Source organism: Mastigoproctus giganteus, chromosome 2 (assembly GCF_048544385.1).
Source record: "Mastigoproctus giganteus isolate SK-2022 chromosome 2, ASM4854438v1, whole genome shotgun sequence".
NCBI lineage: Eukaryota > Metazoa > Arthropoda > Arachnida > Uropygi > Thelyphonidae > Mastigoproctus > Mastigoproctus giganteus.
The window spans coordinates 97365194-97384703 of NC_143576.1; the positions used below are offsets into that span (position 1 = coordinate 97365194).

The following is a 19510-nucleotide window of genomic DNA, read 5'->3' on the forward strand; positions in this document are numbered from 1 at the left end:
CGATACTTCCATGGGCACTGTTCTTCTGAATTGGCTTCTATAATTCACGCTCTCTCTTTGAAAACAGTCCAAACACATGCTGCTACCAGCCAACATCCATTTACTGTCCTACTTCAAACTCACAGAACCAAATTTCATCCTCCTCGTTTATTCATTCAACTGCAGTTTTCTGGGACAACCTTCCTTCATACGTATTTCCTGAAAATTACAGTCTAGAGAAGTTCAAGTCCAATGTCAACAAATCTTCTTTCATCTTCTCAACCTCCAACCCAAGCACGGTACTAAGTACTGTAGGTTCTAATACCTCTCGTGTTTGGGGATTACGTATAAAAAAAAAAATAAAAAAAAGTTGCAGATGAACTCAACAGTTACTTTGCATTGATATTTATGGAAGAAACACCTTTTACTTCAAAGAGAAATTATGGGAGTGAAGTTTGGAAAAAATTATAATTAATGATGTTGAAATTTCATATGTTTATTTAATGAAAAAACTTTCGAGCCTACAAGCCAGTAAGGCCCCTGGGGTTGATGGCATATACCCTATAATCTTAAGGGAGGTGACAAGTGAGTTCATTGAACCATTGAGGCTAATTATGAGAGCATCACTGGACTCTGGAGTGCTTCCATTGGATTGGAAAAGTATCAGTTATCTCCAATACATAAGGGTGGTTCTAAGAGTGAAGGGGAAAATTACTGGCCGTTTAATCTAACTTCAGTAGTAGAGAAAATCATGATCAAGATCATTTAGATGGAAATGGAATTCTGAAGGGTACTCAGCATAGTTTTGTAAAGGGAAAATCATGTGTAACTAATCTGGTTAGCTATTTTGACAGTCACTCAAGAACTGGACTTAGGGAATAATTTCAATGTTTATTTGGATTTCAGAAAAGCATTTGACCCAGTCTTTCACGAGTGGTTACTTTATAAACTGGAACAGGTTGAAATCACAGGGAAAATCCTTAGACGGATAGCTGGATGGCTTCAGGACAGGAGGCAGAGGGTTGTGATAAATGATTATTCCTCAGATTGGGTTGACGTAAGAAGTGGGATATCCCAAGGATTAGTATTAGGACCACTGTTGTTTTTGATTTTCATAAATGACATTGATGAAGGGATAGAGGGCATGATGTCTAAATTTGCAGATGATGTAAAGATTGGTAAAGTAGTTAATGATCACCACCAAGCAGAGCTACTTCACAGTGACCTAGATAGACTTCAGGAATGGTCAGAAAAGTGGCAGCTATGTTTTAATCCAGCAAAGTATAAGGTATTGCACCTGGGGAAACGGTAACCCCAAAATAACTTATACACTTGGTGGAGTTGAACTAAAGTCGGTGGAGGAAGAAAGGACTTGGGTATTACGATACAGAGACAGGTTGCAAGGAAGGCCCATGGTGTCCTGTCGATGATTTATTGAACAATTGCTAGTAGAGATAAGGATGTCATAATCCCATTATATAAGGCTATTGTTAGACCACACTTGGAATACTGTTCAAGTATGGAGACCACACCTAAAGAAAGACATTGTTCTGCTTGAAAGGGTACAAAGATGGGTAAGACATCTGGTGAGATCGGCAAAAGGGCATCCATATGAGGAAAGACTTAGAATATGTGGGTTGCAGAGCTTGGATACTAGGCATCTTAGAGGAGACTTGATTGAGATGTTTAAGGCTCTGAGAGGCATAAGCAAAATGAATGAAGACGAAATTTTTAGTTATAAATGATTCTAGAACAAGGGGCCATAATTTCAAGTTATGGGGATAGTTGTTTAGATTGGATTGCAGTAAGTTTTATTTTAGCCAGTCATAAATTACTGGAATAAGTTACATACGTGGGTAGTAGATGCAGACAGTTTGGGGAAATCCTGAGGTCAGCTGGATAATTACTTATGGGAGAATCGAAACGCATAGGTTGTCTATTTCCTTTTCTCTTATTAATTTTTTATTATTATTATTATTATTTCATTTTTATTCTTTTTGTGTTATTTCTTTTTGTTATTTTATTTTATTTTATTTTTATATTTTTTTTGGCTGGTGCAGCATAAGCCATAGGCTTCCTTGCACCCTGTGGCCATTGCTAATACTAATAGTGGTTGAGGGCGGTTCTTCTCATTCAGAAAAATTTCAATCTCAGCCCTGAGTTCAAAAAATCTCAATAAAATTTTGCCACTTCTAAGCCACCAAACTGCTGTGTGGTAGGGCAAGTCAGGATATTCAACTTCTATTTCTGACAAACATTCATGGGCCTGACAATGGTGTAAAGTTCACCGTTGACACTACTAGTTCAATGACACATGGTAGATTCAAATATTTTCTGCAAAGTACCTGCTGATAACCATAGGCTTTAAACACCTTGCATTTTCACAAAGTTGTACTGAATTAGTGTTTTCTCAACTTCTTTGAAAATATTCTCACCTATAGTTTTTCCACACAGACTATTCATAGAGGCCAATTCTTCAGCCACTTCGAACTCTGCATTAACTCCTCGAATAAACAACAACAACTGAGCAGTATAGGAAACATCTGTTGACTCATCAAGAGCCAAGGAAAACCATTCGAAAAACATTTGCCTTATTTTTTATTTGACTATTGATGTTGCTCCCAATATCCTTAACTCTTTGAGAAACTGTTTTTGCCAAAGGCTAATAAATAGTCTTAAACAAGTCTATTTTCTCTGGATACATTTCTTCAGCAGCTGCAATCAAACACAATTTAATTAACTCACCATCAGTAAACAGCTTTCCTTGCTTGTTTAACAAGTGAGCCACTCGGAAACTTACTTTGGTTGCAGCCTCATTTTCATTTTTTATTTTTGTGAAGAAATTCTGCTGTGATGAGACATTGTTTTAAATTTTCTAATTTTTTTCACCGTTGCTTTCCTGTGAGTTCAGAATATTGTGATGAGTGTTTAGGTTGGTAATGTTGACATATATTGTATTCTTTTAGCACCGTCATAGAGTCATTGCATAATAAACACAATCCTGTGGCATTTAATTCGATAACAAAATAATCGACACTCCCATTCAAAGTCCACTTTTCTCTTCTTTTCTTGTTTTGGTGGGTACACACTGGTAATAAAATTGGTGTGTTTCTTATTTTTGTGCATAGTAAGTTGTGTGTGTGTGTGTGTGTGTGTGTGTGTGTGTGTGTGTGTGTGTGTGTGTGTGTGTGTGTGTGTGTGTGTGTGTGTGTGTGTGTGTGTGTGTGTGTGTGTGTTAATTTTTTTTCCAACCTCAATAGATAATATAATTTTATATAACTAAGAAGGAATCATTAGTATTTATTTTTTCCTGCGAAAATTAAATTTGTCATGCTAACTAAATTAACCGAAAATATTTGATTTACTGGTTATGATTTTCTTTCTTTTATTGTACAAGGTTTGATGAAAAGTGATGTATGTTGCAAAAAAATTAATTTTATTCAATGATAAATATATACTTTAGTATAATCTGCAACACACTTGTTCTATTGTGCCTTTGACTGATCAAAGCACTTATTAGGTCATTTTCGGAATGCTTTTAGGCAGTTTTGTGTTTGATTGGACTTTGACTTAAATCATTTTTATTTTAATTTGGGGAATAGCAAACAGTGGCATGGGCATCATATCAGAAGAATAAGTGGATGCTTCATGACCAGAATGTTTTCGTCGATTACAAATTGCCAGACTGGTAAACTTAGGACAAGTTGTATTGTCCTAGTGAAGAATTTCACATACTTGTAACTAGGGTGTATTGGTGCATTTTATATCATTATTTCAATGTGAAGGTGTGGGTGGAATCACTTTACATGCTTAACTCAGTGTCATGCTATCATTTGGGTATTGAGAGTGTTATTTAGTGTGTTAATTGTTAGATCTTATGTATAGCTTAGCTTAATTTTCAGCACTCACCTCATAGTAATCCGCTTAGCTGGTGGAAAGTTTTACCACATACATAGTGGTTATAGGGTTCTAATAACTTACGGCGATTATGGGTTTATAAACTAAGTTATGGGCTATAAAAATTTTGCTAAGAAAGGAAAGTGCACCTTCCATTCTATGGTTGCTTAATTAAATTATATTAATTGAAGAAAGATGAAAGCTAATAGCCGTGCACGAGCGACTTTCGAAATCGTCCTCAGTTAGCTATAGTGTGTGGGGGGGGGAGAGCGTGCACGAGTGTGTTTTATACGGGTTGGGTTCCCGAAATGCATTTCAGTGCACGTGGAAACTTAATACGTGCTAAATTCCAAATGGTGGAGAAGTTGGCGGGAATCCTTTTGTTTAATACGTTGAGTGATGTATGGCACTTAAACCACTGAATGACGAGGCTTCGTTTTGAAGGATTTTATAGCTGGAATTTAATTTGACTACTGTGATGGCTGAATCGATGAGTGGGTTATGATTATAAAATTGGACATGTGTTAGTTCTGTACATGTCCAATTTTATAATCATTAAAGTTGTAAATTGCTATTTGTAGCCCACATCATAAGATAAAGTTGATGTGTAAAAATATGTACTAAATATATTATTGTAGTAGTAGTAGTGGCATGTGATGCAAGAAAGCAAGTGTATGAGCTTATGCAGCATCAGCCATTAAAAAAAAAAAAAATCACACCATTCCCTCCAAATGTATGTCCAGTTCCTCCTTAAATTTATTTAACTTATCAACTTCCACAACGACAGATGGAAGTTTGTTCCAGAAATTAACCACCCGCTGGCTAAAAGCAAATTTCCGCATATCTATTCTACGTCTGTCTTTTCTTAATTTGAATTTATTCCCCCTTAGGTTCGTAATCTGAATAATTGGAAGGATCCCATCAGAATTCAACGTGCTCAACCCATTCAAGGCCTTATACACCTCAATTAGATCACCACACAGGTGCCTAGTCTCCAGACATTGCAATTTGCAGAACTTAAGCCTCTCTTGGTAAAAGGATCCCATCATTCCCTCACCATTCTTGTTGCCCTTCTCTGTACATGCTCAAGCAAATCTACATCCTTCCTAAAATGAGGCCTCCATACCTGTACGCAGTACTCAAGGCATGACCTGACCATTGCCTTATACAGAGGGACAATCACCTCCTTTTCCCTGCTAGCAAAATTCCTATATATCATTGACAAAACCCCATGACCTGCCCTGGCAGCCTCTCTGCATTGCTCAGAAAACTTCATATCTGACTGCACAATTACTCCCAGGTCTTTTTCATTTTCTACCACCTTAAGTGTAGTACCACACAGTTGGTACATTTCTCTGGGGTTACTTCTACCCATATGCAGTACTTAGCATTTGTCAAGGTTAAACTTCAGTTGCCACTTCTTAGCCCATCTGCCCAAATTTTCTAGATCCTGTTGCAGTAGCACACTGCCATTACTGTCATTAACAACTGTGCCAACCTTTGTATCATCTGCAAACTTCGACATTAAGCCTGATATACCTTCATCAATATCATATATAAATATACAAAACAACAGTGGACCCAACAGCCAACCCTGTGGGACTCCACTAATAACATTAGTCCACAAAGAGCAGCACACATTGATTACCACCCTCTGATTATCTCCACACATTGATTATCTCCCACTCAACCATCCTTTTATCCATTTAGCAACTTACCCTTAATACCATTCTGCTCCAATTTGTACAACAGTCTTCCATGCGCAACAGTGTCAAAAGCTTTCCTGAAATCCAAATATATGATATCAAAATTATTTTTTGCATCCAGTTCCTTTGTAACCATATCATAATATCCTATGAAATTTGTCAGACAAGACTTTCCCTTAACAAACCCATGCTGTGTCTGAATTATTGCTGCAGTCTTGTCTAGATGATCCTGCAATGCATCTTTAACCAGTGACTCCATTATTTTACCTGGAACAGAAGTTAAACTAACTGATCTGTAATTACTCGTGTCACCCTTCAATCCTCCTTTGTCAATTGGGGATACATTTGCACATCTCCAGTCTTGAGTCCAAGGATGCTTTCATAATTATGGCTAAGGGCTTGCCGCCTCCTTTAATATAACCGAATAGATCCCATCCACCCCCGATTTAACTTCAACAATTTGAAGTTAAATCAACAATAACCAACAGCAAACTCAAAATGGGAAGCATTCAAGGAACTAATCTTGGAGGCTACCAGGCTTTACATACCAACTAAGAAATATTGTTCAAGGTTTAGGCCTAAATGGTTGTCAGATGAACTAATGAGACATGTGGCAGAGAAGAAAAATGCATGGGATACATAAAAATTAATGGGTGACATGGAAGCCTATGATAGATATAAGTTGGTCTGTAACCAAGTCACAAAGGAGATTAGGCAGGCAAAGGCAGACTACAAAAAATCCTTGGCAAAGGATGCAAAGAAAAACAGAAAAGAGTTCTTTACCTATTTAAACTCAAGAAGGAAAGGGATGAATCAGATTGGTCCACTGGATACTGATGGTTCAACAGTGGCTAACAATCTAAACGAGTATTTTGCATCTACATTCACGCATGAGGAGTTATTCAGGAAGGAGAATGATGTAGGTAAAGTAAACATTGGCAGTGAGCTGGATGATTTTGTAATAACTGAGAGGAAAGTGGAGGAGAGATTGTTGAGGATAAACATAAAAAAGGCACCTGGGGTGGATGGGATCTATCCAGTTATATTAAAGGAGGCAGCAAAGGAAGTAAGCAAACCCCCTAGCCATAATTATGAGAGCTTCTTTGGACTCAGGGTAGGTACCCATAGACTGGAGATGTGCAAATGTAACCCCAATTCACAAAGGAGGATCAAAGGCTGACACAAGTAATTATAGACCTGTTAGTTTAACTTCTGTTCCAGATAAATTAATGGAGGCACTGGTTAAAGAAGCACTGCAGGATCATCTAGACAAGAATTCAGTTATATCTCAGACACAGCATGGTTTTGTTAAGGGCAGGTCTTGCCTGACCAATTTGATTGGATACTATGATGTAGTCACAAAAGAACTAGATGCAGGGAATAACTTTGATATTATATATTTGGATCTTAGAAAGGCTTTTGATACTGTTGCACATGGAAGACTGCTGCACAAATTGGAGCAGTGTGGCATTGGAGGCAAATTGCTGCTATGGATAAGGGGATGGTTGAGTGGCAGAAGACAGAGAGTGGTACTCAATGGACACTGCTCAACGTGGACTAATGTTATTAGTCGAGTTCCTCAGGGTTCAGTGTTGGGTCCGTTGTTGTTTTCGGTGTTTATGAATGATATTGATGATGGGATATCAAGTTTAATGTCCAAGTTTGCAGATGATACAAAGGTTGGCAGGGTTTTTAAGGACACCACTGACGCTATACTTCTGCAACAGGATCTGGAAAGGTTGAACAGATGGGCTGAGAGGTGGCAAATGAAGTTTAACATTGACAAATGTAAAGTACTACATATGGGAAACAGTAACCCCAGAGCAACGTATCAACTCTGCGGTACTACACTGACAGTGGTGGAGAATGAAAAGGACCTGGGGGTAATTGTGCAGGCAGATATGAAGTTCTCTGAGCAGTGCAGACGAGCTGCAAGAGTAGCTCATGGTGTCTTGTCAATGATATACAGGAATTTTTCTAGCAGGGATAAGGAGGTGATTATTCCCTTGTATAAGGCAATGGTTAGGCCACATCTTGAGTACTGTATACAGGTCTGGAGGCCTCATTTCAAGAAGGATGTAGAGCTGCTGGAACGGGTACAGAGAAGGGCAACAAGATTAGTGAATGGAACAAAGGGTTGCTCTTACGAAGAAAGGCTTAAGTTTTGCCTTACAGAGTCTGGAGACTAGGCACCGGCGAGGTGATCTGATAGAGGTGTATAAGGCTTTGAATGGTTTGAGCATGCTCAATGCCAATGGGATTCTTCATCTTGCTCAGAATAATCAGCTCAGAGGGCATAAATTCAAATTGAGGAAGGACGGATGTCGGATAGATGTGCGGAAATTTGCCTTTGGCCAGCGGGTGGTTGGTTGGCGGAACCGACTTCCATCACTTGTTGTTGAAGTTGATAGCCTAAACAAATTTAAGGCTCAACTGGACAGGTATTTCGAGCGAACAGAGGGGTGAAATGGGAGTGGTGTGTTTTTTTTTTTTTTTTTGGCTGATGCTGAATAAGCTTGCTTTCTTGCATCATATGCCTCTACTAATGCTGCTAATGCTAATGTCTCCTCCACTTTGCTCTCAGTTATTACAAAATCATTAAGCACCCTGCTACAATTTGATAACCTTCTGCCATTTTCAAACCTTAACTCCTCGTGTGAATGTAGATGCAAAATACTCATTCAGTTTGTTTGCTATCTGAGCAGGATCATCAACAGTCGAACCATCGATATGAAGTGGACCAATCAGATTCATCCCCTTCCTTTTTGAGTTTATATAAGTAAAGAAATCTTTGCTGTTTTTCTTAGCATCCTTTGCCAAAGATTTCTCGTAATCTGCTTTTGCCTGCCTAACCTCCTTTGTGACCTGATTACAGACTTGCCTATATCTGCCATAGGCATCTGAGTTGCTTGATAATTTATATGCATCCCATGCATTTTTCTTCTCTGTCACGAATCTCATTAGTTCATTAGATAAGCATTTAGGCCTAAACCTTGAACAATATTTCTTAATAGGTATGAAACTTTTAGTAGCATCGACGATTAATTCCTTGAGTGCTTCGCACTTAGAATTTACTGTTGGTAACTTCGTCAGTTGATCCCCCTGTACAGAATTTAAAAACTGTCTGAGACCACTGTACTCACCTTTACGGAAGCAAAAACCCTTTACTTTACCCCTGATGGTAATTATATCTTTAAGTAAATCCCACATCAGTACACTGTGATCACTGCCACCTGGTGGTTCCTTTATCTGCAAATTCTTAATACATGAATGATCACTACTGATAACCAGATAAAGAGTATTACCCTCTCTGGTTGCCTCTTGACATGCTGCCGCAGAAAACAAGTTTTCTGCAGCAGCACGTTCAAAACAAACACTAAAACAAACTTGCTGCTGCAGAAAGTTTGTTTTAGTCTGAGTATTATTGATGCATCAAAAAAAAGAAAGTAAAATGTAAAAGTTTGAAAAATATTGTGCTGTGTAAGCTTCTAAATTTGTAACATTACTGTTCACAATTCATGTGAACAGTAATGTTACAAATAATGCAGACTGCTAACAGATTTAAAAAATATTCAGTGGAAACTTTTTATTATCCCTTGAGACCATAAATATTTAATGTTGACAGTTCTCATCTGTGACGTTACTGTATTTTTTATTTGGTTATTAGGATTCCTGGACAGTTAAATGATCGTCGGACAATATTAGGAGAATTGAATTGGATTTTTACAGCCATCACTGATACAATTGCCTGGAATGTTCTTCCTAAAGATCTCTTTCAGACATTGTTTCGGCAAGATCTCCTGGTAGCAAGTCTCTTCAGGAATTTTATGTTGGCTGAAAGAGTCATGAGGTCATATAACTGTAGTCCAGTATCCAGTCCAGCTATGCCACCCACTTACCATCATCCTATGTGGTAAAATTTAAATTTTGATATAATGTGCATTTGGAGTTAGGGGAGAGATTGTTATTCCCTAGGAGTAGGAAAGTTACTAATTTTTGTGTGTATATTTATATATATATATATATATATGTTTGCATTTTTATTTGTCTGACTTGTTGATATAACATTATAAATAATCGAAGACTTGTTTAGCATAAATTGTATAAATTTTTGTAAAATGCCACATGTTTTCTCCGTTGTTGGAATAATTAGTTGGAATAATTAATTAGTACTTAATATTTTCACCTAAGAATAGCCATGACATTACAAGTTAGCACTTGTAATGTCATGGCTATTCTTAGGTGAAACTAATCAATTTGGAAAGGAGAAATCCTCTACTCAATGTGGTTTGCTCTCCCAGATGTTATTTTTGTTGAGTTTGTGTACATCAGCAGCATAGACTGTGTTATGCAATTGTGCATCATGTCTGTGCAAGAGTGTGTTCCCATGCCAATTTGCATGTTCTTCAGGCCGAAAAACCTGAAGCCTACAGAACTCTCCACCTGTCTCCCAGACTCAGTATTAGTAGTGACAAATGATCAAAGGAAGCAAGTTTGTTCTTAGGATCAATTACTCTCTAGCTGAAAGCAAACTTTCATGTATCTATCCTGTGGAGGATTGTAATTAATGATTACTCTTCAGATTGGCCTAACATTTGAAGTGGGATCTCCAAGGTTTATTTCTGAGAATGCTGTTTATTCTTATTTTAATAAATGGGATAGAAGGCATAACATTAAAATTTGTAGATAATGTAATTTTGTAGTATTGGGAGAGTGAATAATGATCAGCACCAAACAGTGCTCCTTCAGCGTGATTTAGAGAGGCTTCAAGGATTGTCGCTGTGTTTTAATGTAGCAGAAAGCTAGGTTGTATACTTGAGGAATAGCAACCCCATAGCTGCCAACTTTCCAGATTTACGACATAGAATCGTTTTTTTTTTTTAAACTCATTTTGACTTTCTCCGTCTCACCATCGTAATATAGTTGGTGACAATGAGCTTCTTCATCGTTTTGAAAAAAAACTCCTTTTCTCTATCATTTTCTTTTCATAAAAAATAATAAAAATTCCAATTCTAATTTTTTTTTTATTATGAATTTTTTTGGCTTTCAGTAAGATGTTAAAGAAATATGATATAAAATCTCAGCAGGCATATATATGCTAAATTTTCCTCGTACTGTAAATTCCGAAAAAGATAACATGATTGGCTTGTGTTCTGTATGTAGATGTGAGTTTTCAATTTCACTGGATGCAAAAAATAATTTTGATATCATATGTTGTTTAGATTACAGAAAAGTTTTTGATATCCTTACTCATCAAAGGCTGCTTTACAAATTTTAGCCATTTTAGAATTAAGGGCAAGTTCTTGCTATGGATAAAGTTGAATGCGAGAAGACAGAGATTGATCATCAATGGACTGTGCTCTTAGTGGGCTAATATTATTGTTGAAGCCCCCTCGGTTCAGTGCCGGGCCCATTGTTTTTTATGTTTATTAATGATATTGCTGAAGGTATATCAGACTTAATGTCTGACTCTGATGATACAAAGGGAGAAGGGTAGTTAATGACAAGTATTCTATTTCAACAAGATCCTCTCACCAATCTCATTGATCTTTTCTGTACCTGTTCCAGCAGCTCTGCATCCTAAAATGAGGCCACCAGACCTGTATGCAGTACTTAAGATGGCCTGATCATTGCCTTATACAATGGGATAATCATCTTCTTATCCATGCTAGCAAAATTTCTGTCTATCTTTGACAAAACCCCATGAGCCCTCCTGGCAGCCTATCTACACTGTTCAGAGAACTTCATACCTGATTGCAACAGTAGCCCCCAGATCCTTTTCATTTTTCACTAACCTGATTGTCGTCCCACACAGTTGATACGTTACTCTGGGATTACTGCTACCTGTATGCAGTACCTTGCATTTGTCAATGTTAAACATCAATTGCCATTTCTCAGCCCATCTGCCTAATTTTTTATAGATCTTGTTGTAGCAGCTTACCTTCATTACTGTCATTAACCACTCTGCCAAACTCTGTATCATCCAAAACTTGGATATTAATCCTGGTATAACCTTATTAGTATCATTAATAAATACAGAAAACAACAGTGGACCCAGCACCGAACTCTGTGGGACTCCACTATAATATTAGTCTGTGAAGAGCAGCATCCATTGATAATGACTCTGTCTTCTCCCACTCAACTGTCTGTTTATTCACCACAGTAACTTTCCCTTAATGCCACACAGCTCTTCTAGTTTGTACAGCTATCTTATATGTGCAACAGTATAAAAAGCTTTTCCAAAATCCAAGTACAGTGCAACTTCAATATAATGTGCCTCTTCCTACCATAGTTTCGGATTTACCATGTATATGATTATGTCCCCCAAAACAGATTATGAAAAAAAAGTGTGTTCAAAGAACTAGACAATTTCATATTGGAAAAAACAACTATTGACAATTCACTGGATATTAAAAAGACACCCAACAAAGCAGACATGCAAATTAAGAAAGAGAAAATTACATCCTAATACTGTATTTCCAAGAGAGGAAATTAGTTCAAAATTGGCTGCATATTTGCTTAGATATATTCACTATTCCATTACAGAGTCATTTTGTAACTAATCGTTAGACTAATTATTGTTGACACCCAATTTTCCCTCTCAGCTAGGAATGCAATAAATGTGTTTGTCTTTCGTTGGAATGCTAATTACAAACAGCTGTCTCTGGGGAGGAATACGGCTACCATTCGTCAAGTGAGTTCTTTAGTTACAAAGCAAATTTTTTTCAAACAACAGCAGAAGATGTCATTTCTTTGACTAGAAGTTACACTTAGGATAGCTAAAACTGCCAAGGGCTAAAATAGACACAAATACACACTAATTGACAAGTGATTTATGGAGAAATCATATGACTTCATTTTGGCACTATTGATATGCTGGACAGTTTGGTTTTGATTTACACAGTAAATTATAGTGAAATATAAATAAATACACAGCAAAATTAGTATATCAGTAGGACCAAAGTAATGGCCACCAAAAGAAAAAATTATACAGTTGAAGAAAAGTTAAAGATTATCAAAATATTTAAGAATGGCAAAACAAAGTTCAGTATAATTTGCAAGTGTGGAAATCCAGAAGAAACAAACTGAGGCTAGATGAAAGTGGAAATAAAATTGCATTCATTCATAGACTGTAGATGAAGTAGGCCTCCAAAGATAGAAAATTCAACTTTGTAAAAACACTGATGTGCACCATTGCTTATACAAGTGGTATCTATAGAAGTATAGTGAAGGAGTACTGATAAAACTGTAGTCTCTGTAGACCACTGTAGTCACCTTTACAAAAGTGAAAACCCTTCCCTTTACTCTTGATGATGGTTACATTAAGTAAATCTCATATCAGTACACTGTGATCATTGCTAATAATCTGATCAAGAGTATGGGTCTCTTTTGTTGCCTCTGTAATATGCTGCTATAGCAAACAGTCATCCAGTCAATCTAGAAATATCGTGCTAGTATGTGAGTCACCAACCCTCAAATTCCAGTCTATATTTGGAAAGTTTAAATCTCTCATTATAACCCCTGGCCTTGTGGCCATGAAGGGAAATATTGAAATATATCAAATTGTATTATTATTATTATTGCAATAAAGATTTCTGAATAAGACATTCTGATTTACTGGCCCACTCTATTTCTCTATATACAATTGTTCATTGTACTCTTTACAACCATTCAGCCTATAATACACTCCTGCTGTCATTTTTGTTTTCCCAGTACTTATATCGTACCAAACTGACTCAACATTGCCCTGGCCACCCATGTCAACACGATGCAGTGCCTTAGATTTTGTCTTAACTAAGGACATACCTCCCCCCCCATCCTGTCTGTCCTTTCTCTATACATTGTAGTCTCCACATTCAACTCTGCATTCCTTATATCTGAGTGACACCACTTCTCTAATATACCCATAATGTCTGCATTTGATGACTTGACCAGCACTTGAAATTCATCAATTTTGTTTTCTATGCTTCTAGTAGTGGTATATGCAAGTATACATGTACCTGTTCTTACACTTTGTTACCCTAACACAGCCCATATATTTCCTTGTTCCATGATAACCCACAGCAGGCCTTGCAGTCCCCATTACCTTGCTTTCCAGGTTGCTCCATGTTCCAACAGAAACAGTGCAAAAATCACTTTCACCTCTGCCTGCAGCTTTGTTTATATATTAGTCTGTGTGTCTACCCCCCAAAGCTAGTGGTTTTGCATCCCACCTAACATTGCCTGGACAGCATCAGCAAATATTCTTGCACCCCTTTCTATTTCAGTGTATCACATCCCTGTAAAAGCAGTCTCTCCTGTTAACATGCACAGACCCTGCTGAGGAAACCCTTCTATCTCACTAGCCTTGCAAAATCTCTCCAGGGCCAAATTGATTGATACTGCTCTCATCCTGTTTCCCAGACAGTAGAGTCACTGACAATAGCTACCTCCAATGGGACCAGCACATTCTGCCTTGTGGGGGGGGGTTACCTGTGCTTTTTGTGATGTGCAAGCTCTGGCATTGAGGTGGGCAACTGAGACCTTATTGAGCCCCATTGTAATTCCTTATATACCCAGTCATTCAAGGAATTTCAAGAAGGAATTTCAAGGCTCATTCAAGGAATTTCAAGAAGCCCCATTGTTATTCCAAGGAAGGAATTACAATGGGGCTTCTTCAGTCTCTCATGTATGCCTATCAGGATGCTTAGTTGATGATAGTTTCCTCAGGCTCTATATCAAACACCCCCAAAGATATCCTCCTTGGCTGAATCATGTTCTAATCCAGAGAGAGATCCACAAATATCGTAGAAGTAGTACATTTCTTGAGGCCATGATTCAGATAACAACGATTCCTTCGATTCTCCTCCCCAGACACAGCACTCCCACTATCTTTTGCTCTTTGCTTTGCTTTGCTTTGCCGCTCTGGTCTGAGGCATGGTTTCCGTTCTTGTTTTTGTGGAAGTGGGCAGTTTGAATAAATTCAAGGAGAAACTAGACCAACTATTTGAGGGTATGGACAGGTGATGTGGGAAGTTCACCCACTTATCCAAAAAAAAAAAAAAAAAAAAAAATCATGAATTTAAAAATAAAATAATAATTATGTGATAGTAGCTGGCACGATAGGATCAAATAAGAACATTCCAAAAAGCATCACAAATGTTTATGTATGCATTCTAAAACAATATTTAAAAAAAATATATCAATCAGATTTTTAGTTTATAATTTTTTTTTTGTATTGCCATTTTTTCAAATGGGTGATAAGGAGATGGAGACTACAGTGATGGAGTGCTTTGCAAGAATTCTTAAATGAACAGTGCTGAATCTACAGATGCATTGTAATGATGCTAATGCCAATTTGCTGAAGCCTACTTTTTCTAGATGTTTTCTTGGACAGCATAATACAACTGTTTTGTAACATTCCTTGTTTGCTGTTTGTCCATGAACAATAAGCATGATCTTCACATTGGATTGAGATTATCTTGATTTTGGCCTTGGAGAAGGTGGAGTTGTTTTTGAGGATTGAGCTTTTCCCCCCGCCTCTAGTTTATAGCCACAATTGCATAAATAATCACCAGTAATGATGGAAGAAACAAAGTGTGGTTTAGCAGCTGCATGGTGTAAAAGGTACATGCAACAGCTTGTCTCCCCCCCCTCCCCCCAAGGCACAAACATGACTGTCACTCATTACATTCCCAGAGTTGTGTTGAAATTGATTTATTTGTCCCATAAGAAATAACAAATTCATTTTCAACTTTGTGGATAGTTAAACATTAGTCATTCCTGTTAAACACAAGCAGTTGAATCATTGGTTTTTGAAGTTGGAGGGTAGCAAGCATGAGGATCATTCGATGGACAATTGGCCTTCTTTAAATTTTGTGAACCATTGAAAAGTCTTCGAACAACACGTTTTTAAAATTTTTTGAGTTTGTTGTCCTTTTTCCTAATTATAAACAACATTTTATGCAAATTCACTGCTCATTAAAATAATTAATTTTGAACATGCCTTCTATTCATTATACATTAATTCTGGTAGACTGCAGATAAACTGCTGTTGATTCATATATTATATTATAGTATTTGTACATTATGAATCACCTAAAATAATATGACAACTGTAAACTTGTTATGATGTTATAATTTCAAGATACAAAGTTATTCCTCAAACTTTTGATCATACCTTGTTTAAATTTTGACTGCATTCAGAGAGGTGTAAAAGAATAAGAGAATATTCTCTTCCATTTGCTTTCTTCCTTTCTTAAATCTGTCAGGCCCAATATGTTTGTAATATGGGGTGCCATCACCATTTAGTACACTCAATCCATTTAAAGCCTTAAACATTTCAGTCAGATCTCCTTGCAAGTGTTTATTTTCTAAGCAGTGCAGGTTACAGAACTGCTTGGAAAAGGACATTAATTCCAGAAGAGCAGTTCCTATTGATAACCACTCTTTGCCTTCCCCCCCCCCACTCAATCATTGTTTTATCTACAGCAGTAACTTGCCCCTAATGTGACACTGCTTCAATTTGTACAACAGTCTTTTGTGTATAACAGTGTCAAAAGCTTTACTAAAATATAATTGTGTGATGTCAGAATTACTATTTTCATCCAACTCCTTTGATATTGTGTCATAGTAGCTAATCACATTGGTCAGTCAGGATGCCCCACCCTCCCGTCCAACACACCCATTCTGTGATTTCCATATAATTCTGTTCCTGTGAAGATGACCTTCAGTACTCTTTTAATAACCTATGACTCTATTATTTTTCTCGGAACAGAAATCAAGCTTACAGGTCTATAATTGCTCACGTCATTCTTTGATCCTCTTTTGTGAATAATAGAGACATTGAAGCTGCATCACCATTAGGCTATGTATGCCCATATCTTCAAATTACTAGAAGTAACTGGAATTAAAACCACTGTAGTTTTTAGTTTCATAGATTTCACCATGAACTTACTAGCTCTCTAGCGGTTACTTTGAACTGTCAACTGATAAAATGCATTCATGTAGCTGCTTTGTTTACTTAAGTGCTGATAAAAATTATTGTGTTGTTATCTCTCCTTACTGCAAGGCTAGGTATAAAACAATATTATTTTTCTTAAGTCTAAAATATAAAAGTTTTTGAAAGACTTTTTCACAAAAAAAAAATTTTTTTTAGTACAAAGTGTAATAGTCCTTATATGTAGTTATTTTAATGTGCACTTGATAGCCTTGCAACTGATAAAACTCAGTCAGGTAGCTACCCTGTTTACTTAAGCACTGATAAAGAACTACTGTGTGTTGGTATCTCTCTATACTGTAATGACTAGGTAGAAACAATGTTATTTTTTAGAGTGCCTTTATTGATTCTAAAACGAACACCAGAGTGTGTGAGATTATGTTCATATATACCTTTTTATGTTTGATAACACTAGCCAACACGATTTTTACCTCCAAGAATTTAAATGCTGTTTTTAACCAATTTTTATGCATAGATTTAAAAAATCATCACGATAGTTTTATCTCACATCATACTTATTAAATATAGGAGTTACGTTTTACCAAAATATGCCAATTTTGCATAATCTAGCCAGTAACATATGACATGCTGATTTATTGTAAGAGATATAAGCTAATTCTCTTAAATTTAGCAGTCGATTCTGTTCTCTGTTTCCTTGTGATAAACACAATCAGACTATGGTTCTTAGGTTCAAATTCCGATGCAAAAATTTAAAATTTGAAGATAGTACACTTAGTGTTTTTGGTGAGAATTTTTGTAGGCTGTGTCAAGGTTTTTCCAAGTATTAACTGATCGTGACATGTTCTCAGAGTTGTAAATCTATTCTCCAAACGTAGTAGGATGGTGCATCCATCTTACTCTTGAGGGCCCCCCCTACCACTTCACAAGATATCGACTATCAATCAGTAAGTTCATGTAGTGAAGTGTACATTTAATCAAACAAGATGAGTTGAATGATTTGGTTCGAGACTTAAATTTGCCGAAAGAACAAGCTGAACTGTCAGGTTCTAGGTTACAGCAGTGGAATATACTCACAGCAGGAACAAAGATTTCAGTGTTTCGAAAAAGGCATGAAAAGTTCGAAATATTTTGCTATGGAGGACAGTATGTGTTTTTGCAAAGGCATTATTGGACTTCTGAAAAAACTGTCGTGCATAAGTTAGATTAATGGTGTTTATCCATAGTTGCCTCAAAATTAAGTTTAAAAGCAGTTGTGCTTCATCCAGGTAATTAATTTCCATCAGTTCCTGCGTTTCATTCAGTTGGGCTTAAAGAAAGTCGTGAAGGCATGTCTAAGGCTCTACATGCTATAAAATAAATACCAGGATTAGGTTGGAACATATGCAGTGATTTAAGGTTATTGGTTTTTTTTGGGGGGGGTCACAAAATATTGTTTTTTGTGTTTGTGGGATAGCGTGCGACAGAAGAACTTTGTTGTGGAACATTGGGACAAGTTCATACCAGGACAGTGTAATGTAATAGTAATCATGGCATGTGATGCAAGAAAGCAAGCTTATGTAGCATCAGCCAAAAAAAATTCACATAACCGTTCCCTTTAAATGTTTGTTTAGTTCCTCCTTAAATTTATTTAACCTATGAACTATGACTAAAGGCAAATTTCCGCACATCTATTCTACAGCTGTCTTTTCTTAAATTGAATTTATGCCCCCTTAGGTTCGTAATCTGAACAAGTGGAAGAATCCCATCAGAATTCAGTATGGTCAACCCATTCAAGGCCTTATTCACTTCAGTCAGATCACCTTGCAGGTGCCTATTTTACCAAAATATGCCAATTTTTAATAATCTAGCCAGTAACATATGACATGCTGATTTATTGTAACAGATATAAGCTAATTCTCTTAAATTTAGCAATCGATTCTGTCCTCTGTTTCCTTGTGATAAACACAATCAGACTATGGTTCTTAGGCTGCAGTTTGCAGAACTTAAGCCTCTCTTGGTAAGAGGATCCCTTCATTCCCCTCACCAATCTTGTTGCCCTTCTCTTTACATGCTCAAGCAAATCTACATCCTTCCTAAAATGAGGCCTCCAGACCTGTACACAGTACTCAAGGTGTGGCCTGACCATTGCCTTATACAGAGGGACAATCACCTCGTTTTCCCCGCTAGCAAAATTCCTGTATATTATTGACAAAACCCCATGACCTGCTCTGGTAGCCTGTCTGCATTGCTCAGAAAACTTCATATCTGACTGCACAATTACTCCCAGGTCTTTTTCATTTTCTACCACCCTAAGTGTAGTACCACATAGTTGGTAAACAACACATTGTGTAAACATCAAATATATAGAAGTTTTATTTCAGTGGAAATAAAAAATAAAATAAAAAAAAAAAACAATGAAATTATTGAATATGTTGTTTAATTTTATCCGAAAAGGAAGGAAGGAAAATTGCAATTATTGGATAAAAAGACAGTTGTTATTTAATTGAAAAAAAAACCAAAAAAACCCAACTTATTAATTAAATGAAAATTCCTGGAGACTCTTCTTTTAAACCTAATACTGTAAAATGGAATGAAGTATCTAGAGATCCTACTCTCTCTGAACAGTTAGCTAGACAATTTAGGGATTATCTTAATTGGAATTATTATTTCTAAAGAACAAAAACTCTCAAAAAGCTTTATAGAAGAATTTAATGAAAAGATTGACTGAAATATAATATCTAAACTTCAGGCTACCTCTGAAGAGTTTTTTAAAGAACACACAGATAAATTAAACCTGGAATTTATTTCAGAATTCAAAGAAAAATTAAACATGAAAAAGAGTAACTCAATTTCAAACTCTTTAGTAGTACTCTTGAATTCACCAATGAATGGAAATTATAAATAAATATCCACAGATATCAGAAGATATCATTGAGCAACAACTACTAGACAAATTAGGCTGGAAACGGTTAGCTAAATACCAGTCTCTAAATATGGACTTTTTTTATAC

At 36.6% G+C, this 19510-nt stretch overlaps 1 protein-coding gene across 2 annotated transcripts in view; it reads left to right on the forward strand.

Annotated features, from left to right (window-relative positions):
- Nucleotides 1-19510, forward strand: part of raptor (regulatory associated protein of MTOR complex 1) — a 638589-nt gene that overhangs the window by 155746 nt on the left and 463333 nt on the right. For both annotated transcript variants that reach the window (XM_090389485.1, XM_090389491.1), the window contains exon 8: nt 9250-9495. In XM_090389485.1, the coding sequence (XP_090245611.1) occupies nt 9250-9495 (246 nt within the window). The remainder of the gene's footprint in view (nt 1-9249; nt 9496-19510) is intronic.